At 55.9% G+C, this 14,900-nt stretch overlaps 2 protein-coding genes across 2 annotated transcripts in view; one reads left to right on the forward strand and one right to left on the reverse strand.

Moving 5' to 3' along the window:
- Positions 1–10,351, forward strand: part of LOC129134052 (arf-GAP with coiled-coil, ANK repeat and PH domain-containing protein 1-like) — a 14,682-nt gene extending 4,331 nt beyond the window's left edge. Inside the window, exons 4-14 of the mRNA XM_077192899.1 lie at positions 517–650; positions 2,600–2,775; positions 5,042–5,111; positions 5,814–5,908; positions 6,095–6,110; positions 6,554–6,698; positions 7,720–7,904; positions 8,625–8,734; positions 9,573–9,683; positions 9,772–9,821; positions 10,151–10,351. Coding sequence (XP_077049014.1) covers positions 517–650; positions 2,600–2,775; positions 5,042–5,111; positions 5,814–5,908; positions 6,095–6,110; positions 6,554–6,698; positions 7,720–7,904; positions 8,625–8,734; positions 9,573–9,683; positions 9,772–9,821; positions 10,151–10,254 — 1,196 coding nt within the window. The 3' untranslated portion in view covers positions 10,255–10,351. The remainder of the gene's footprint in view (positions 1–516; positions 651–2,599; positions 2,776–5,041; positions 5,112–5,813; positions 5,909–6,094; positions 6,111–6,553; positions 6,699–7,719; positions 7,905–8,624; positions 8,735–9,572; positions 9,684–9,771; positions 9,822–10,150) is intronic.
- Positions 10,352–10,942: 591 nt separating this feature from the next.
- LOC129134051 (monocarboxylate transporter 13-like) lies at positions 10,943–14,687 on the reverse strand (the record flags this gene model as incomplete). Its single annotated transcript, XM_077192914.1, has 4 exons — positions 10,943–11,105; positions 12,399–13,133; positions 13,653–13,796; positions 14,348–14,687. Coding segments are annotated over 4 exons (1,359 nt in total), but the record flags the coding sequence as incomplete, so codon positions are not given.
- Between the last annotated feature and the right edge of the window lie 213 nt (positions 14,688–14,900).

Raw genomic sequence — 14,900 nt, forward strand, 5'->3', positions numbered from 1 at the left:
TACCCCAAAAAACTCCGGGGGGGGGACCCCAAAATCCACCTGGGGACCCCAAAATCTCCCAATCCCAAAGCCAGGGAGCTCCAAAACCCCCGGGGACCCAAATCCCCCTCAGGTGACCCCGAACCCCCCTTGGGACCCCAGATCTGCCCCTAAATGACCCCAAAACTGCAGGAAAAGACCCCAAACCCCCCCCAGGTGACCCCAAACTCCCCCTTGGGGACCCCGAACCCCGCCCAGGTGACCCCAAATCCCCCCTTGGGGACCTCAAACGCCCCCTTGGGGACCCCAAATCCCCCCCAGGTGACCCCGAATCCCCCCCAGGTGACCCCAAATCCCCTTTGAGGACCCCAAATCCCCCTTTGAGGACCCCAAATCCCCTTTGAGGACCCCAAATCCCCTTTGAGGACCCCAAATCCCCCTTGGGGACCCCAAATCTGCCCCAGATCTGCCCCTAAATGACCCCAAACCCCTTTGAGGACCCCAAATCCCCTTTGAGGACCCCAAATCCCCTTTGAGGACCCCAAATCCCCCTTTTTCCCCCCAGGTCGTGCGTGCTGCAGGCGGACTCGGGCCCGGGGCAGCAGCGCTGGGTGAGCGCCGTGCAGAGCGGGATCGCCTGCGCCTACAGCCAGGGGGCGCCAGGAGAGACGGTGGGGAACAGCGCGGAACGGCCAAAAAGGGGGGAAATAACCCTGAAATGTCCCCAAAAAGGAAAAAAAATAGCCCAAAGTATTCCCAAAGGGGAAAACAATACCCTGAAATGTCCCCAAAAAGGAAAAAAATACCCTAAAGTATCCCCAAAGGGGAAAAAAATACCCTGAAATAGCCATAAAGGGGAAAAAATACCCTGAAATATCCGAAAGAGGAAAAAAAATAGCCCAAAATATCCATGAAGGGGAAAAAAATACCCTGAAATGTCCATAAAGGGGAAAACAAATAGCCCAAAATATCCATGAAGGGGAAAAAATGCCCTGAAATGTCCATAAAGGGGAAAAAACCAGCACAAAATAGCCATGAAGGGGAAAAAAATACCCTGAAATATCCATAAAGGGGAAAAAATTACCCCAAAATATCCATAAAGGGGAAAAAAAATACCTCAAAGTATCCCTAAAGAGAAAAAAAAAATAATCCCTAAATAACAAAAGAAACGCCCAAAATGTCCATGAAAGGGAAAAAAATACCCTGAAATATCCATAAAGGGGAAAAATATACCCTAAAATATCCATAAGGACCAAAAAAAAAATACCCTAAAATGTCCATAAAAAGGAAAAAAAATACCCAAAGTATCCATAAAGAGGAAAAAAATACCCTGAAATATCCATAAATTACCCCAAAATATCCCCAAAGAGCAAGAAAAACACCCCAAAATATCCCGAAAGAGGAAAAAAATAGCGCAAAGTATCCCAAAGAGGAAAAAAAAATACCGTAAAATATCCATAAAGGGGAAAAAAATACCCCAAAATATCCCAAAGAGCAAAAAAATACCTCAAAGTATCCATAAAGGGGAAAAAATATCCCAAAATAGCCATAAAGGAGAAACAATACCCTAAAATATCCATAAAGGGGAAAAAAATACCCTGAAATATCCATAAATTACTCCAAAATATCCCCAAAGAGGAAAAAAAAATACCCCAAAATATCCATAAAGGAGGAAAAAATACCCTAAAATAGCCATAAGGAGCGAAAAAAAAATACCCTGAAATATCCATAAAGAGCAAAAAAAACCCCTAAAATATCCCCAAAACCGTCCCCAAACACCCCAGAATGGCCCAAAATCCCACCCAGACTTCCCTAAAACCCCAAAATCCCCCAAAATGCCCCAAAAAACTCCAAAAGGTCCGAAATCTCCCCAAATCCCCCCCCAAAAAATGGCCCGAAATCCCCTCTGGAATGGCCCCAAATCTCCCCAAAATCCTCCCCAAATCCCTCCAAAATGGTCCCAATCCCCCCAGAATGGCCCCAAATCCCCAAAATCCCCCTCCCAAAATCCCCCAAAAACCTCCCCAAAATCCCCCCAAATCTCCCCAAAATGGCCCCAAATCCCCCAAAACCCCCCAAATTTCCCCCAAAATCCCCCAAATTTCCCCCAAATTCCCCCCAAACCCTCCAAATTTCCCCCAAATTTTCCCCCAGATTTTCCCCAAATTTCCCCCAAAATCCCCCAAATTCCCCCAAAATTCCCCAAATTCCCTCAAATTTCCCCCAAAATCCCCCAAATTTCCCCCCAAATTTCCCCCAAATTCCCCCGAATTCCCCCCAAATTTCCCCCAAAATCCCCCCCAAATCCCCCCCAAATTTCCCCCCAAACCCACCCAATTTCCCCCAAATTCCCCCCAAAACCCCCCCAAATTTCCCCCCAAATTTACCCCAAATTCCCCAAAATTCCCCTCAAATTTTCCCCAAAATCCCCCAAACTTTCCCCAAAATCCCCCCAAATTTTCCCCCAAATTCCCCCAAATTTCCCCCAAATTTCCCCCCAAATCCCCCAAATTTCCCCCCAAAATTCCCCCAAATTTCCCCCAATTTCCCCCAAATTTCCCCCAATTTCCCCCAAATCCCCCCCAAATTCCCCCAAATTTCTCTTCCCCCCTCGCCCCAGGTGCCCCCCAGGGCGGGGTCGCTGTCGGGGCCCCCCCCGGAGCCCCCCCCGGTTTTGGGGGCGATTTTGGGGCTGGAGGGGAACGGGAGCTGCTGCGACTGCAGGGAGCCCCGGCCAGAATGGGCCAGCGTCAACCTGGGCATCACCCTGTGCATCCAGTGCTCGGCCATCCACAGGTGGGACACCCCAAAAACACCCCTGAACCCCAAAAATTACCCTAAAATAAAATAACCCAAAAAAATCCCGAAAAAAATACAAAAAACCCCATAAAAATCGCATTATTGGGAACCGAATTACACCTGAAATCCTCACCCTGTGCATGCAGTGCTCGGCCATCCACAGGTGGGACACCCCAAAAACACCAAAAAACCCAAAAATTACCCTAAAATAAAATAACCCAAAAAAATCCCGAAAAAATACAAAAAATCCCATTGAAATCGCATTAACGGGCACTAAAATACACCTGAAACGCTCAATTCATCCTCACCCTGTGCATCCAGTGCTCGGCCATCCACAGGTGGGACACCCCAAAAACACCAAAAAACCCCAAAAATAACCCTGGGAAAAAATACACCCAAAAAACCCCAAAAAAACCCAAAAAAATCCATTAAAATCGCATTATTGGGAACCGAATTACACCTGAAACGCTCAATTCATCCTCACCCTGTGCATCCAGTGCTCGGCCATCCACAGGTGGACACCCCAAAAACACCAAAAAACACCCAAAATTACCCTAAAATAAAATAACCCAAAAAACCCCCAAAAAATACAAAAAGCCCCATAAAAATCGCATTATTGGGAACCAAATTACATCTGAAACCCTCAATTCATCCTCACCCTGTGCATGCAGTGCTCGGCCATCCACAGGTGGGACACCCCAAAAACACCAAAAACACCCAAAATTACTCTAAAATAAAATAACCCAAAAAAAACCCCCAAAAAATCCCATAAAAATACAAAAAATCCCATTAAAATCGCATTAACGGGCACTAAAATACACCTGAAATCCTCACCCTGTGCATCCAGTGCTCGGCCATCCACAGGTGGGACACCCCAAAAACCGGGGGGACACCCCAAAAATAACCCTGGGGAAAAATACACCCAAAAAACCCCAAAAAAACCCCAAAAAATCCCATTAAAATCGCATTATTGGGAACCGAATTACACCTGAAATCCTCACCCTGTGCATCCAGTGCTCGGCCATCCACAGGTGGGACACCCCAAAAACACCCCTGAACCCCAAAAATAACAAAAAATAAAATATCCCAAAAAAACCCCCAAAAAATTCCCAAAAAAACCCCAAAAAATCCCATTAAAATCCCATTATTGGGAACCGAATTACACCTGAAATCCTCACCCTGTGCATGCAGTGCTCGGCCATCCACAGGTGGGACACCCCAAAAACCGGGGGGACACCCCAAAAAAACCCGAAATTAAACATCCTAAAAAAACCCCAAAAAATCCCATAAAAAACACAAAAAATCCCATTAAAATCCCCATTAAAATCCATTAAAAAACCCCAAAAACCCCATAAAAAAAACCCAAAAACCCCGGGGCTTTTTGGTTTTTGGGGTTTCCTTTTCCATGGTTTTGGGGGTTTTTTTGGGGTTTTTTTTTGGGGTCTTTTTGGGGATTTTGGGGGTTTTTTTAGGGGTTTTTTGGGGTTTTTTTGAAGGGGTTTTTTAGAGGTTTTTTGTGGGTTTTTGGGGATTTTTTGGGGGTGATTTTTTTTAATTTGGGATTTTTTGAGGGACTTATTTTGAGGGGATTTTGGGGTTTTTTAAGGGTTTTTTTCGTGTTTTGGGGGATTTTTAGGGTTTTTTTGTGGGGATGTTTTGGGGGACTTATTTTGGGTTTTTTCGGGGTTTTTTGGGTTTTTTTTTTTGTGGGTTTTCGGGGACTTTTGAGGGGATTTTGGGGGGGGATTTTTGAGGGGATTTTTGAGGGGATTTTTGGGGGGATTTTTGGGGATTTTTGTGGGGATTTTTGGGATTTTTGTGGGGATTTTTGGGAGGATTTTTGGGGATTTTTGGGGTGATTTTGGGGTGATTTTGAGGGATTTTGAGGGGATTTTGGGGGGATTTTTTGCGGGATTTTTTGGGGGGATTTTGGGGGATTTTTGAGGCGATTTTTGAGGGGATTTTGAGGGGATTTTGGGGGGATTTTTTGGGGGGATTTTTGGGGGATTTTTTGGGGGGGTTTGGGAGGATTTTTCAGGGGGATTTTGGGGGGATTTTTGGAGGGATTTTGCGGGGACTTTTGAGGGGATTTTTGGGGGGGATTTTTGGGGCTTTTTGGGGTTTTTTTGAGGGGATTTTGGGGGATTTTTGGGAGGATTTTTGAGGGGATTTTTGGGGGGATTTTTTGAGGGTTTTTTTTGTCCTTTTTTTTTGGTTTTTTTTGGTTTTTTTGGGGTCCCCCTGACCGGCCCCGGCCCCGCAGGAGTTTGGGGGTTCACTTCTCCAAGGTTCGCTCGCTCACCCTGGACTCATGGGAACCCGAACTGGTGAAGGTGAGAGGGGAACTGGGAGCAAACTGGGAGGGACTGGGAGCAAACTGGGAGGGGATTGAGGGGTCCCTGGTGGGATTTTGGGGGGAGATTTGGGATTTTTGGGGGAGATTTGGGCTTTTTTTGGGGTTTTTTTGGGGGGATATTTTGGGGATCAAACTGGGATCAGACTGGGAGAGACTGGGATCAAACTGGGAGGGAACTGGGAGGGACTGGGATCAAACTGGGATCAAACTGGGAGGAACTGGGAGGGACTGGGAGGGGATTGAGGGGTCCCTGGAGGGATTTTGGGGAGATTTGGGATTTTTGGGGGGAGATTTGGGGATTTTTTGGGGGTTTTTTGTGGGGGAGATTTTGGGGGGCCCTGGGGGGAACTTTTGGGGGTCTCGGGTGTGTTTTGGGGGGGGATCCCAGAGTATTTTTGGGGTGCAATTTGGGGTCCCAGGCTGGTTTTGAGGGTGTTTTATGGGGTCCCCCAGCTGATTTTGGGGTAGTTTGGGGTCCCAGCAGATTTTGGGGTATTTTGGGGTATTTTTGAGTGGTTTTTGGGGTCCCCCAGCTGATTTTGGGGTATTTTGGGGCGGATTTGGGGGGTTTTGGGGTATTTTTGAATGGTTTTTGGGGTCCCCCAGCTGATTTTGGGGTATTTTGGGGTGGATTTGGGGTATTTTGGGGTATTTTTGAGTGGTTTTTGGGGTCCCCCAGCTGATGTGCTCCCTGGGGAACCTGGCCCTGAACGGGATTTATGAGGCGCGGGTGGAGGAGATGGGGGTCAAGAGACCCCCCCCGAGCTGCTCCCGGTGAGAATCCCCCAAAAAAATCCCAAATTCACCCCAAAAAAATCCCAATTCACCCAAAAAACCCAAAAATTTACCCCCAAAAAACCCTGAAACCCCCCGAGCTGCTCCCAGGGAGACCTCCCGCAAAAAATCCCAAATTCACCCCAAAAAACCCAAAAATTTACCCCAAAACCCCCCTGAGACACCCCCCGAGCTGCTCCCGGTGAGAATCCCCCCAAAAAAACCCCAAAATTTACCCCAAAAACCCCAAAATTTACCCCAAAAACCCCCTGAGACCCCCCCAGGACCCCCCAAAACCTCTTCCAAATCTCCCCAAACCCCCTTAGGACCCCCCCAAAACCCACCGAAATCCCCCCAGACACCCTCAGGACCCCCCAAAATTTCCAAAATCCCCTCAAAGCCCTCCAAGGCTCCCCCAAAATCACCCAAACCCCCTGGGACCCCCCCCCAGGATTCCCCTCAATCCCTCTCGGGACCCCCCAAACCCCTCCAGAACCCCCCAAACTCCCCCCAAAACCCCCCCGGGACCCCCCCAAAACCCCTCAAAGCTCCCCCAGGACCCCCCAAACCCCCCCAGGTCCCCCCAAATTCCCCCAGACCCCCCCAGACCCCCCCAGTCCCCCCCATGTCCCCGGATCCCCCCAGGGCCCAGCGCGAGAGTTGGATCCGCGCCAAGTACGTGGAGAAGCGATTCGTGAGGGGCGTGCCGGACACGCCCCTAGGCCACGCCCCTCGCGCCAGGGACACGCCCCCAGACCAAGCCCCGCCCCCCGAGGGGGCCCTGCCCAAGGTAATGGGGGGGCGGGGCTTGGTGAGAAAGGGGTGGGGTTTGATGTAAAGGGGAGTGGTTTGTAAAGGGGTGGGGCTTGTTGTGAAGGGGCGTGGCTTGCTACAGATGGGTGGGACTTGTAAAGGGGGGATGGCTTGTAGGAAAGGGGTGTGGCTTGGTGCAAAGTAATTCTAAAGGGGCGTGGCTTGTTTATGAATGGGCGTGGTCTGTTGTAATTTCAATGTGGTTGTTGTAAAGGGGCGGGCCTTAGTGTAAATGGGCGTGGTTAGCTAGTAAAAGGGTGGGGGTGTTGTAAAGGGGCGTGGTTTGTGTAAAAGGGGTGGGGTTTGCTGCAAAAGGGTGTGGCTCAATTTTTAGGGGCAGGGCTAGTTATAAAAGAGGTGGAGTTGCTGTAAAGGGGCGTGGTTTGCTGGGAAAGGGGGGGAGTTTGTAGCAAATGGGAGGTGCTTAATGAAAATGGGTGGGGCCCGATGAAGGGGTGGGGCTTGCATTATTAATTAGGGGTTAATTATGTGGGTGTGGCTTAGGGAGCAGAGCTTGTGTTAGGGCTGGATTTTGATAGGCTGCTGCAGGTGCTGTGGGCGTGGCTTCACAGCCAATGGGTGTGGCTTGTTCCTTGAGGGGTGGAGCTTATTGGTGATGTTTGTTGTGGGCGTGGCTTCACAGAAAATGGGTGTGGCTTGTTCCCTGATGGCTGTGGCTTGTTTGTGGCATCTTTATGGGCGTGGCTTCTCATCCAATGGGTGTGGCTTGTTCCCTGTGGGTGGGCTTATTTCTAATGCTTGTTGTGGGCGTGGCTTCACAACCAATGGGTGTGGCTTGTTCCCTGGTGGTTGAGCTTATCATATCAATTATGCGCGTGTCCCCCTACAAGTGGGCGTGGCCTAAACCCACTCCTGTCCCATTCCCTCCTTGGGGGGTTTGGGGCAGTCTCCAATGAGCACGGCCATGGTTCTCTCTGGGTGGGCGTGGTTTTCCTGCGGGTGGGCGTGTCTTACACAGGACGGGCGTGTCCCCTTAGCTCCGCCCCCGGATCCCGCCGAGCCCGAGGGCGCCCCCTGCCTGCACCCCGGGGCTCTGCTGTCCTGGGCCGCCCGGCGGCGCCGCCTGCGCACCATGGCCGAGGCGCTGGCCCAGGGTGCCGACCCCGGCTGGGCCAACAGCGCCGAGGGCAACCGCACCCCCCTGCTGGAGGCCGTGGCCGTGGTAACTGGGGGCAAACTGGGAGCACTGGGAGCAAACTGGGAGCACTGGGAGGCAACCCCACTGTGGGTTTTGGGGCTTCTGTGGGGTTTTTTCTGTCAGGTTTTTGGAGGGTCCCTGAAATCCCTGGGGAAGCTCTTGGGGGTTACCTGGGGAAGCATTTAGGGGTTTTTTTCTTGGTTTTTTTTTTTTTGGGGTGGTTTTGGGGTTCAGGAATGTTTTGGGGTGGTTTTGAGGACAGTTTTGGGGTGATTTTGGGGTGGTTTCGAGGAGAGTTTTGGGGGTCTTAAAGGAGGTCTTGGGGAGGTTATGGCAGCAGCACCCCAATGCTGGAGGCCGTGGCCGTGGTAACTGGGAGCACTGGGAGCAAACTGGGACAGGCCTGGAGGAGCCCTAGTGGGGTTTTGGGGGTCCTGGAGGTCCCTGAAGTCCCTGGGGGACTCTTGGGGGTTCCAGGGGAAGGTTTTATGGGGTTTTTTCCCCCCTTAGTTTTGGGTTATTTTCATGGGTTTTGGGGTGGTTTTGAGCAGTTTTTGGTTCTGGGGTGGTTTTGGCATTCAGGGCTTGTTTTGGGTACAGTTTTGGATGTCCCAAGGGGGATCCTTAGTGAGCACCCCCCTGCTGGAGGCCATGCTCATGGTAACTGGGAGCACTGGGAGGGTTCTCCTGTTTCGGGGAGGGGTCCCTGAGTCTGTCCTCTCCCCTCCTTCCCCTTTCTCTGAGAATTCCCTGCTGGCCTGCGAGTTCCTGCTGCAGAACGGGGCCAGCGTCAACCAGAGCGACAGCTGCGGGCGGGGCCCGCTGCACCACGCCACCATGCTGGGACACACCGGGTGGGTACTGGGAGCAACTGGGAGGGCACTGGGAGGGACTGGGAGCAACTGGGAGAGACTGGGAGGGACCCTGATTCACCCCCATTTGGTGAACGGTGGCGTTGCTCACCCCTACGTTGGATGTGCGCGAAGCTAAGCAGGAACTGCTCTGGTCAGGGCCTGGATGGGCGACCTGAACTGGGTTATTTGGAGAGGGTTCACCCGCTTTTTTTTTGGAGGGTTCATTTCCTTTTGGGGGTCCTGTTTCTCTCTATGGGCTCCTATTGCCTTTTATGGGGGTCCCTGATCCATTTTTGGGGTGCTACAATTTGGCGGCAGCACCTAAATACTTTTGGGGGGGTCCCAGTTCCTTTGGGCTGCATCTTTTCCCTTTAGGGGTATCCCTTCTATTATTAGGGGTCTGTATTTTTTTAGAGGGTCCCTATTTCATTTTTGGGGGTCTCTATTCCATTTCTGGGGTTCCCTTTTGCCTTTAGGGGGTCTCTCTTCCATCCAGAGATCCATATTCCCTTGGGGGGAACCTTATTCCATTCTGGGTGGCCACTTCCCCTACAGAGAGCCCCAGTCCCATTGCTGGGTGTCCCATTTCCCTTGGAAGGGGGCCCCATTTCCCTTTTGGGGATGCAAAACCCCCAAATCTCTCAAAATTCTCCCCATTTTGGAAGGTCCCTAGCACAGTTTTCCACACGGGAAGCTAAGCAGGGTCTGCCCTGGTCAGGGCCTGGATGGGTGACCTCAACCTTGCTACGTCCCTTGGAATCCCGGCATCCCTCATGACCCAAATGTCCCCAAAATGTCCCCAAAACTCCCCCTCAATGTCCCCCTCCCCAAATTGCAGCCTGGCCTGCCTGTTCCTGAAGCGGGGGGCTGACGTCAACGCGGTGGACGCGGACGGGAGGGACCCCCTGACCATCGCCATGGACTTGGCCAACGCCGACATCGTCACCCTGTGAGACCCCTGGGGGGTGCCCTCGGCTCGGGGGGGGACACCCCAAATGTGACCCCCCCCAAAATGTGACCCCAAATCCCCTCCTCAGGCTGCGATTGGCCAAGATGAGAGAGCTGGAGGTGGCCCAGGGACAGACCGGTGGGTTTGAGGCGGAGTCCCAGGGATTTTGGGGGGGGGTCTCTGGGATTTTGGGGGGGGTCCCTGAATTTGGGGAGGTCCTGAGGGGCATCAGGGATGGAGTTTTGGGGGGTCCCGGGGTGGTTTTGGGGGGCTCCTCTGATCCTCAGAGAGTTTTCTCAAGTTCGGGGTGGCCTCGGAGGAAGGGAGTGGATTTTGGGGTGGATTCTCAGATTTTGGAGGGTTCACGTGGGAATTTTGGGGTGGAATCTGTGGATTTTGGGGAGGGGGGGGGGATCTCTGATTTTTGGGGGTCCCAAATTCGGGGTTCCCTCCCCTTCCACCCCCAGGTGACGACACCTACCTCGACATCTTCCGCGACATCTCCCTGATGGCCTCGGACCACCCCGAGAAACTCGCCCGGGCCCCTCCCCCCAAACACTCCACCCTTTAGCCCCGCCCCCTCGGCAAAGCCACGCCCATCCCGCAGAACCACGCCCCCTCCTCGGGCAGCAGCCAATGGAATAAAGGCAGGGTTTGATCAAAATTCACTTGGGTGGTCTAGAACCAAACCTTGCTTGGGTGACCTCGAACTGACCCCGCCCCAAATCGTCCCCAAAAATTGGGGATCCTAAAATTGGCAATCCCAGAATTGGGGATCCCAAAATTGGGGACCCCATCTTGGGTGAGCTAGAACTGAATCCCCCCTAAAATGTGGACCCCAAAGTGACCTAGAACTGACCCCACCCCCAATGGTTGGGTGATCTAGAACAGCCCCCCCAAACCACAAAAAACAAAAAAAAAACCAAAGAAAAAATTTAAAACCTATAAAAATAAAAAAAAAAAATCAAAAAACCCCAACCCCCCTCCAAAATCCCCAAATAACTGCAAAAAAACCGAAATACCCCAAAATCAAGGGACTAAAAGACCCAAAAACCCCTAAAACCAAGGGGAAAAGACCTCAAAAAAAACCCCAAAAAAAAACCCCAAAAAAACCCCCGAAAAACTCAGCCCCACCCCCACCCCACAAGGCCATTTTTAGGGGTCCCTCTGACCCCCCCTCCCTACACCCCCCCCCCGATTGGTGCCCCCAGACCCGCCCCTCCCCCAGCCCTGCCCCAAAGGACGAGAGCCGGGGTCACATTTTGGGGTCATTTGGGCGGTTCTAGAGCGGCTCGGGGGGGCTCGGGGGGGGCTCGGGGGGCGCCGGGGGCAGGGTGAGGATGAGTAGGCTCGAGGCCAGGAGGAAGGCGCCGGCCGCCAGGAAAGAGACGGTGAAGTCGCCGGTGACGTCACGCAGCCAACCTGGGGGGAAATGGCGGCGTTGGAGGGGTCTGGATCCACCCAAAATGGCGGCGTTGGGGTTGGGGGGTCTGGAACCACCCAAAATGGCGGCGTTGGGGTTGGGGGGTGTGGAACCACCCAAAATGGCGGCGTTGGGAGGGATCTGGAACCACCCAAAATGGCGGCGTTGGGGGGGGTGTGGAACCACCCAAAATGGCGGCGTTGGGGGGGGGTCTGGAACCAGCCAAAATGGCGGCGTTGGGGGGGGTCTGGAACCACCCAAAATGGCGGCGTTGGAGGGTCTGGAACCACCCAAAATGGCGGCGTTGGAGGGGGTGTGGAACCACCCAAAATGGCGGCGTTGGGAGGGATCTGGAACCACCCAAAATGGCGGCGTTGGGGGGGGTCTGGAACCAGCCAAAATGGCGGCGTTGGGGGGGGGTCTGGAACCAGCCAAAATGGCGGCGTTGGGGGGGGTCTGGAACCACCCAAAATGGCGGCGTTGGAGGGTCTGGAGCCACCCAAAATGGCGGCGTCGGGAGGGTCTGGAACCACCCAAAATGGCGGCGTTGGGGGGGGGTGTGGGACCACCCAAAATGGCGGCGTTGGGGGGTCTGGAACCAGCCAAAATGGCGGCGTTGCGGGGGGGGGGGGTCAGGAACCACCCAAAATGGCGGCGTTGCGGGGGGGTGTGGAACCACCCAAAATGGCGGCGTTGGGAGGGATCTGGAACCACCCAAAATGGCGGCGTTGGGGGGGGTGTGGAACCACCCAAAATGGCGGCGTTGGGGGGGGGTCTGGAACCAGCCAAAATGGCGGCGTTGGGGGGGGTCTGGAACCACCCAAAATGGCGGCGTTGCGGGGGGGGGGGTCAGGAACCACCCAAAATGGCGGCGTTGCGGGGGGGTGTGGAACCACCCAAAATGGCGGCGTTGGGGGGGGTCAGGAGCCACCCAAAATGGTGGATTCTGGGTCACCCAACCCATCCATGAGCCCCAAACCCACCCTTGGGTGCTCCCCAATGAGTTTTAGGGCACCCAACCCCATCCCACTCCATTGTCCCCTACACGGGACCCCCCCAAAATGAGGTCATGGTGGGTTCTGGGTCACCCAACTCATCCACAACCCCCAACCCACCCTTGGCTTCTCCCCCCCGTTGATTTCCAGACCCCCCAACCCCACAAAACTCAAGTTCCAGACCCCCCAACCCCCAACCCACCCCCCCTTTCTCCCCCCCCACCCCATTCCAGTCCCCCCCAACCCTCCCAGTGCCCCCCAGTGCCCCCCATTATTGCCCCCCGTTGCGCCCCGTACCGGCCAGCGGCGCCCCCAGCAGGGACCCCACGCTCTCCACCATCTGCATGACCCCGATGGCCATGGCCGCCCGTCCGGCCCCCACCACCTGCGCCACGCCGGCGAACTGCAGCGGCGCCACGGCCCCGGCGCAGCCCCCGTACGCCGCCGCCAGCGCCGCCAGCGCCCCGAAACTCGTCCCCAACGGCGTCGCCAGCGCCACCAACCCCGCCAGCGCCGCCCATGCCGCCAGCTGCCTCAGCAGCGCCGCCGCCGGCCGCTCCGCCAACCAACCGGCCGCCAAGCGCCCGGCGCCGTCCAGCGCCGCCATGGCGGCCACCACGGCGGCGGCGGCGCGGCCGTCGAGGCCCAGCTCCAGCGCGCGGCCGGCGCCGTGCACGAAGGGGACGTAGTAGCCCAAATCCAGCAGGGCGAAGGCGGCGGCGTAGCGCAGGAAGGGCCCGTGGCGCAGCAGCCGCAGGAGGGTCCCGGAAGGTTCCGGCGGCTCCCGAGGGGTGCGTGGAGGAGGGCGGAGGAGGGCGGCGGCGGCCACGAGGTGCAGGGAGACGGCGGCGAGGAGGAGGAGGGCGCCGCGCCAGCCGTAGGAGTCCAGGGCGGGAGGGAGGAGCGGGGCCAGCGCCAGGCCCGAGACGGCGGCGCCCGAGACGGCGACGGAGGTGGCGAGGGCGCGGCGGCGCGGGAACCAGCGGGACACGGCACCGAGGGCCGGCGTGAAGGACAGGGACCAGCCCAGGCCTGTGGGGACACCGGGGTTTGGGGGGGTTCTAGATCGTTCTGTGGGGTTAGACAGGTGTTTGGGGGGGTTCTAGATTGTTCTGTGGGGTTAGACAGGGGTTTGGGAGGGTTCTAGATTGTTCTGTGGGGTTAGACAAGGTTTGGGAACCAGTGGGACACGGCACCGAGGGCCGGCGTGAAGGACAGGGACCAGCCCAGGCCTGCGGGATGGGGCAGGAAACGGGGTTACACAGGGGTTTGGGCGGGTTCTAGATCGTTCTACGGGGTTAGACAAGGTTTGGGAGGATTCGGGATTGTTCTATGTGGTGGGTGATTAATTCACTCCAGTTCTGGGTTATTCTGTGGGGTTATGTGAGGTTTGGAAGGGTTCTAGGTCCTTCTATGGGGTGAGGGACGTGAGGGTTTGGGTTTTAGGTCCCCCAGTCCCTCCCAGTTCCCTCCCAGTACCTGTCAGCCCCCCCAGGCTCAGGTACAGGTATTCCCCAGTTCATCCCAGTTTATCCCAGTTTATCCCAGTACCTGTCAGCCCCCCCAGGCTCAGGTACAGGTGTTCCAGGCGGGTGGCGAAGGCTCCCAGGACCAGCCCCGCCCCCGCCAGGGCCCCCCCGGCCATGGCCACGCCCCTGGGGCCGAACCGGGCACTGAGCGCTGCCGCCAATGGGCCTGGGGGGGGGGGAATGGTGTTACTGGGAGCACTGGGAGAGCCCCACCAGCCCCTCCCAGTGCTCCCAGTTCCCCCATCACTCCCAGTGGGTCCCAGTGTTCCCAGTGTCCCCTCCCAGTCCCTCCCAGTGCTCCCAGTCTCACCGCCCCAGTTCTCCCATTGCCCCCAGTGGGTCCCGGTCCCTCCCAGTCCATTCCCAGTGTGTCTGTCTGTCTGTCCGTGCGTCCGTCTTACCCCCGAGCTGCAGCGCCGCCAGGGGGCAGGAGCCCACCCAGTTCCCCCATCACCCCCATCACTCCCAGCGTCTGTCTGTCGGTCTGTCCGTCCGTGTGTCCATTCCCAATGTGTCTGTCTGTCCGTCTGTCGGTCTGTCCGTCCGTGTGTCCATTCCCAGTGTGTCTGTCTGTCCGTCTGTCGGTCTGTCCGTCTTACCCCCGAGCTGCAGCGCCGCCAAGGGGGCAGGAGCCCACCCAGTCCCCCCATCACCCCCAGTATCTGTCTGTCCATCTGTCTGTTCGTCTCTGTCTGTCTGTCTGTCAGTCAGTCTTACCCCCGAGCTGCAGCGCCGCCAGGGGGCAGGAGCCCACCCAGGCCTGCGCGCGGGCCGCGGCCCCGAAGGCGCCGCCCAGGGGCGGGAGGCACAGCCCGAGCGCGCGCACGGAGCCGCTCACCAGCGCCACCTGCAGGAAGGCGGCCGAGAGCGCCGGGAGCGCGCCCGGCGGGAACGGCCACGAGAGAGCCAGGGCGGGGGGACGGACAGACGGACAGACACTGAGGGGACACCGGGACAGACGGACAGCGAGGGGACACGGGGACACCGGGGGGAGACACGGGGACAAGGAGTGGACACCAGGATATGGGGACAGTGAGGGGACACTGGGCAATGGGGGTCACAGGAGAGACACCAGAGGGAACAGCCACGAGAGAGCCAGGGTGGGGGGGGACAGACGGACAGTGAGGGGACAGCGGGACAAAGAGGGGACACAGGGGACAAGGAGGGGGTCACTGGGGACACCGGGACACAGGGGACAGTGACGGAACACGGGGGGGACACTGGGCAGTGGGGGTCACAGGAGAGAGCCCGGCGGGAATGAGCACGGGAG

This window comes from Agelaius phoeniceus, chromosome 36 (genome assembly GCF_051311805.1).
Source record: "Agelaius phoeniceus isolate bAgePho1 chromosome 36, bAgePho1.hap1, whole genome shotgun sequence".
NCBI lineage: Eukaryota > Metazoa > Chordata > Aves > Passeriformes > Icteridae > Agelaius > Agelaius phoeniceus.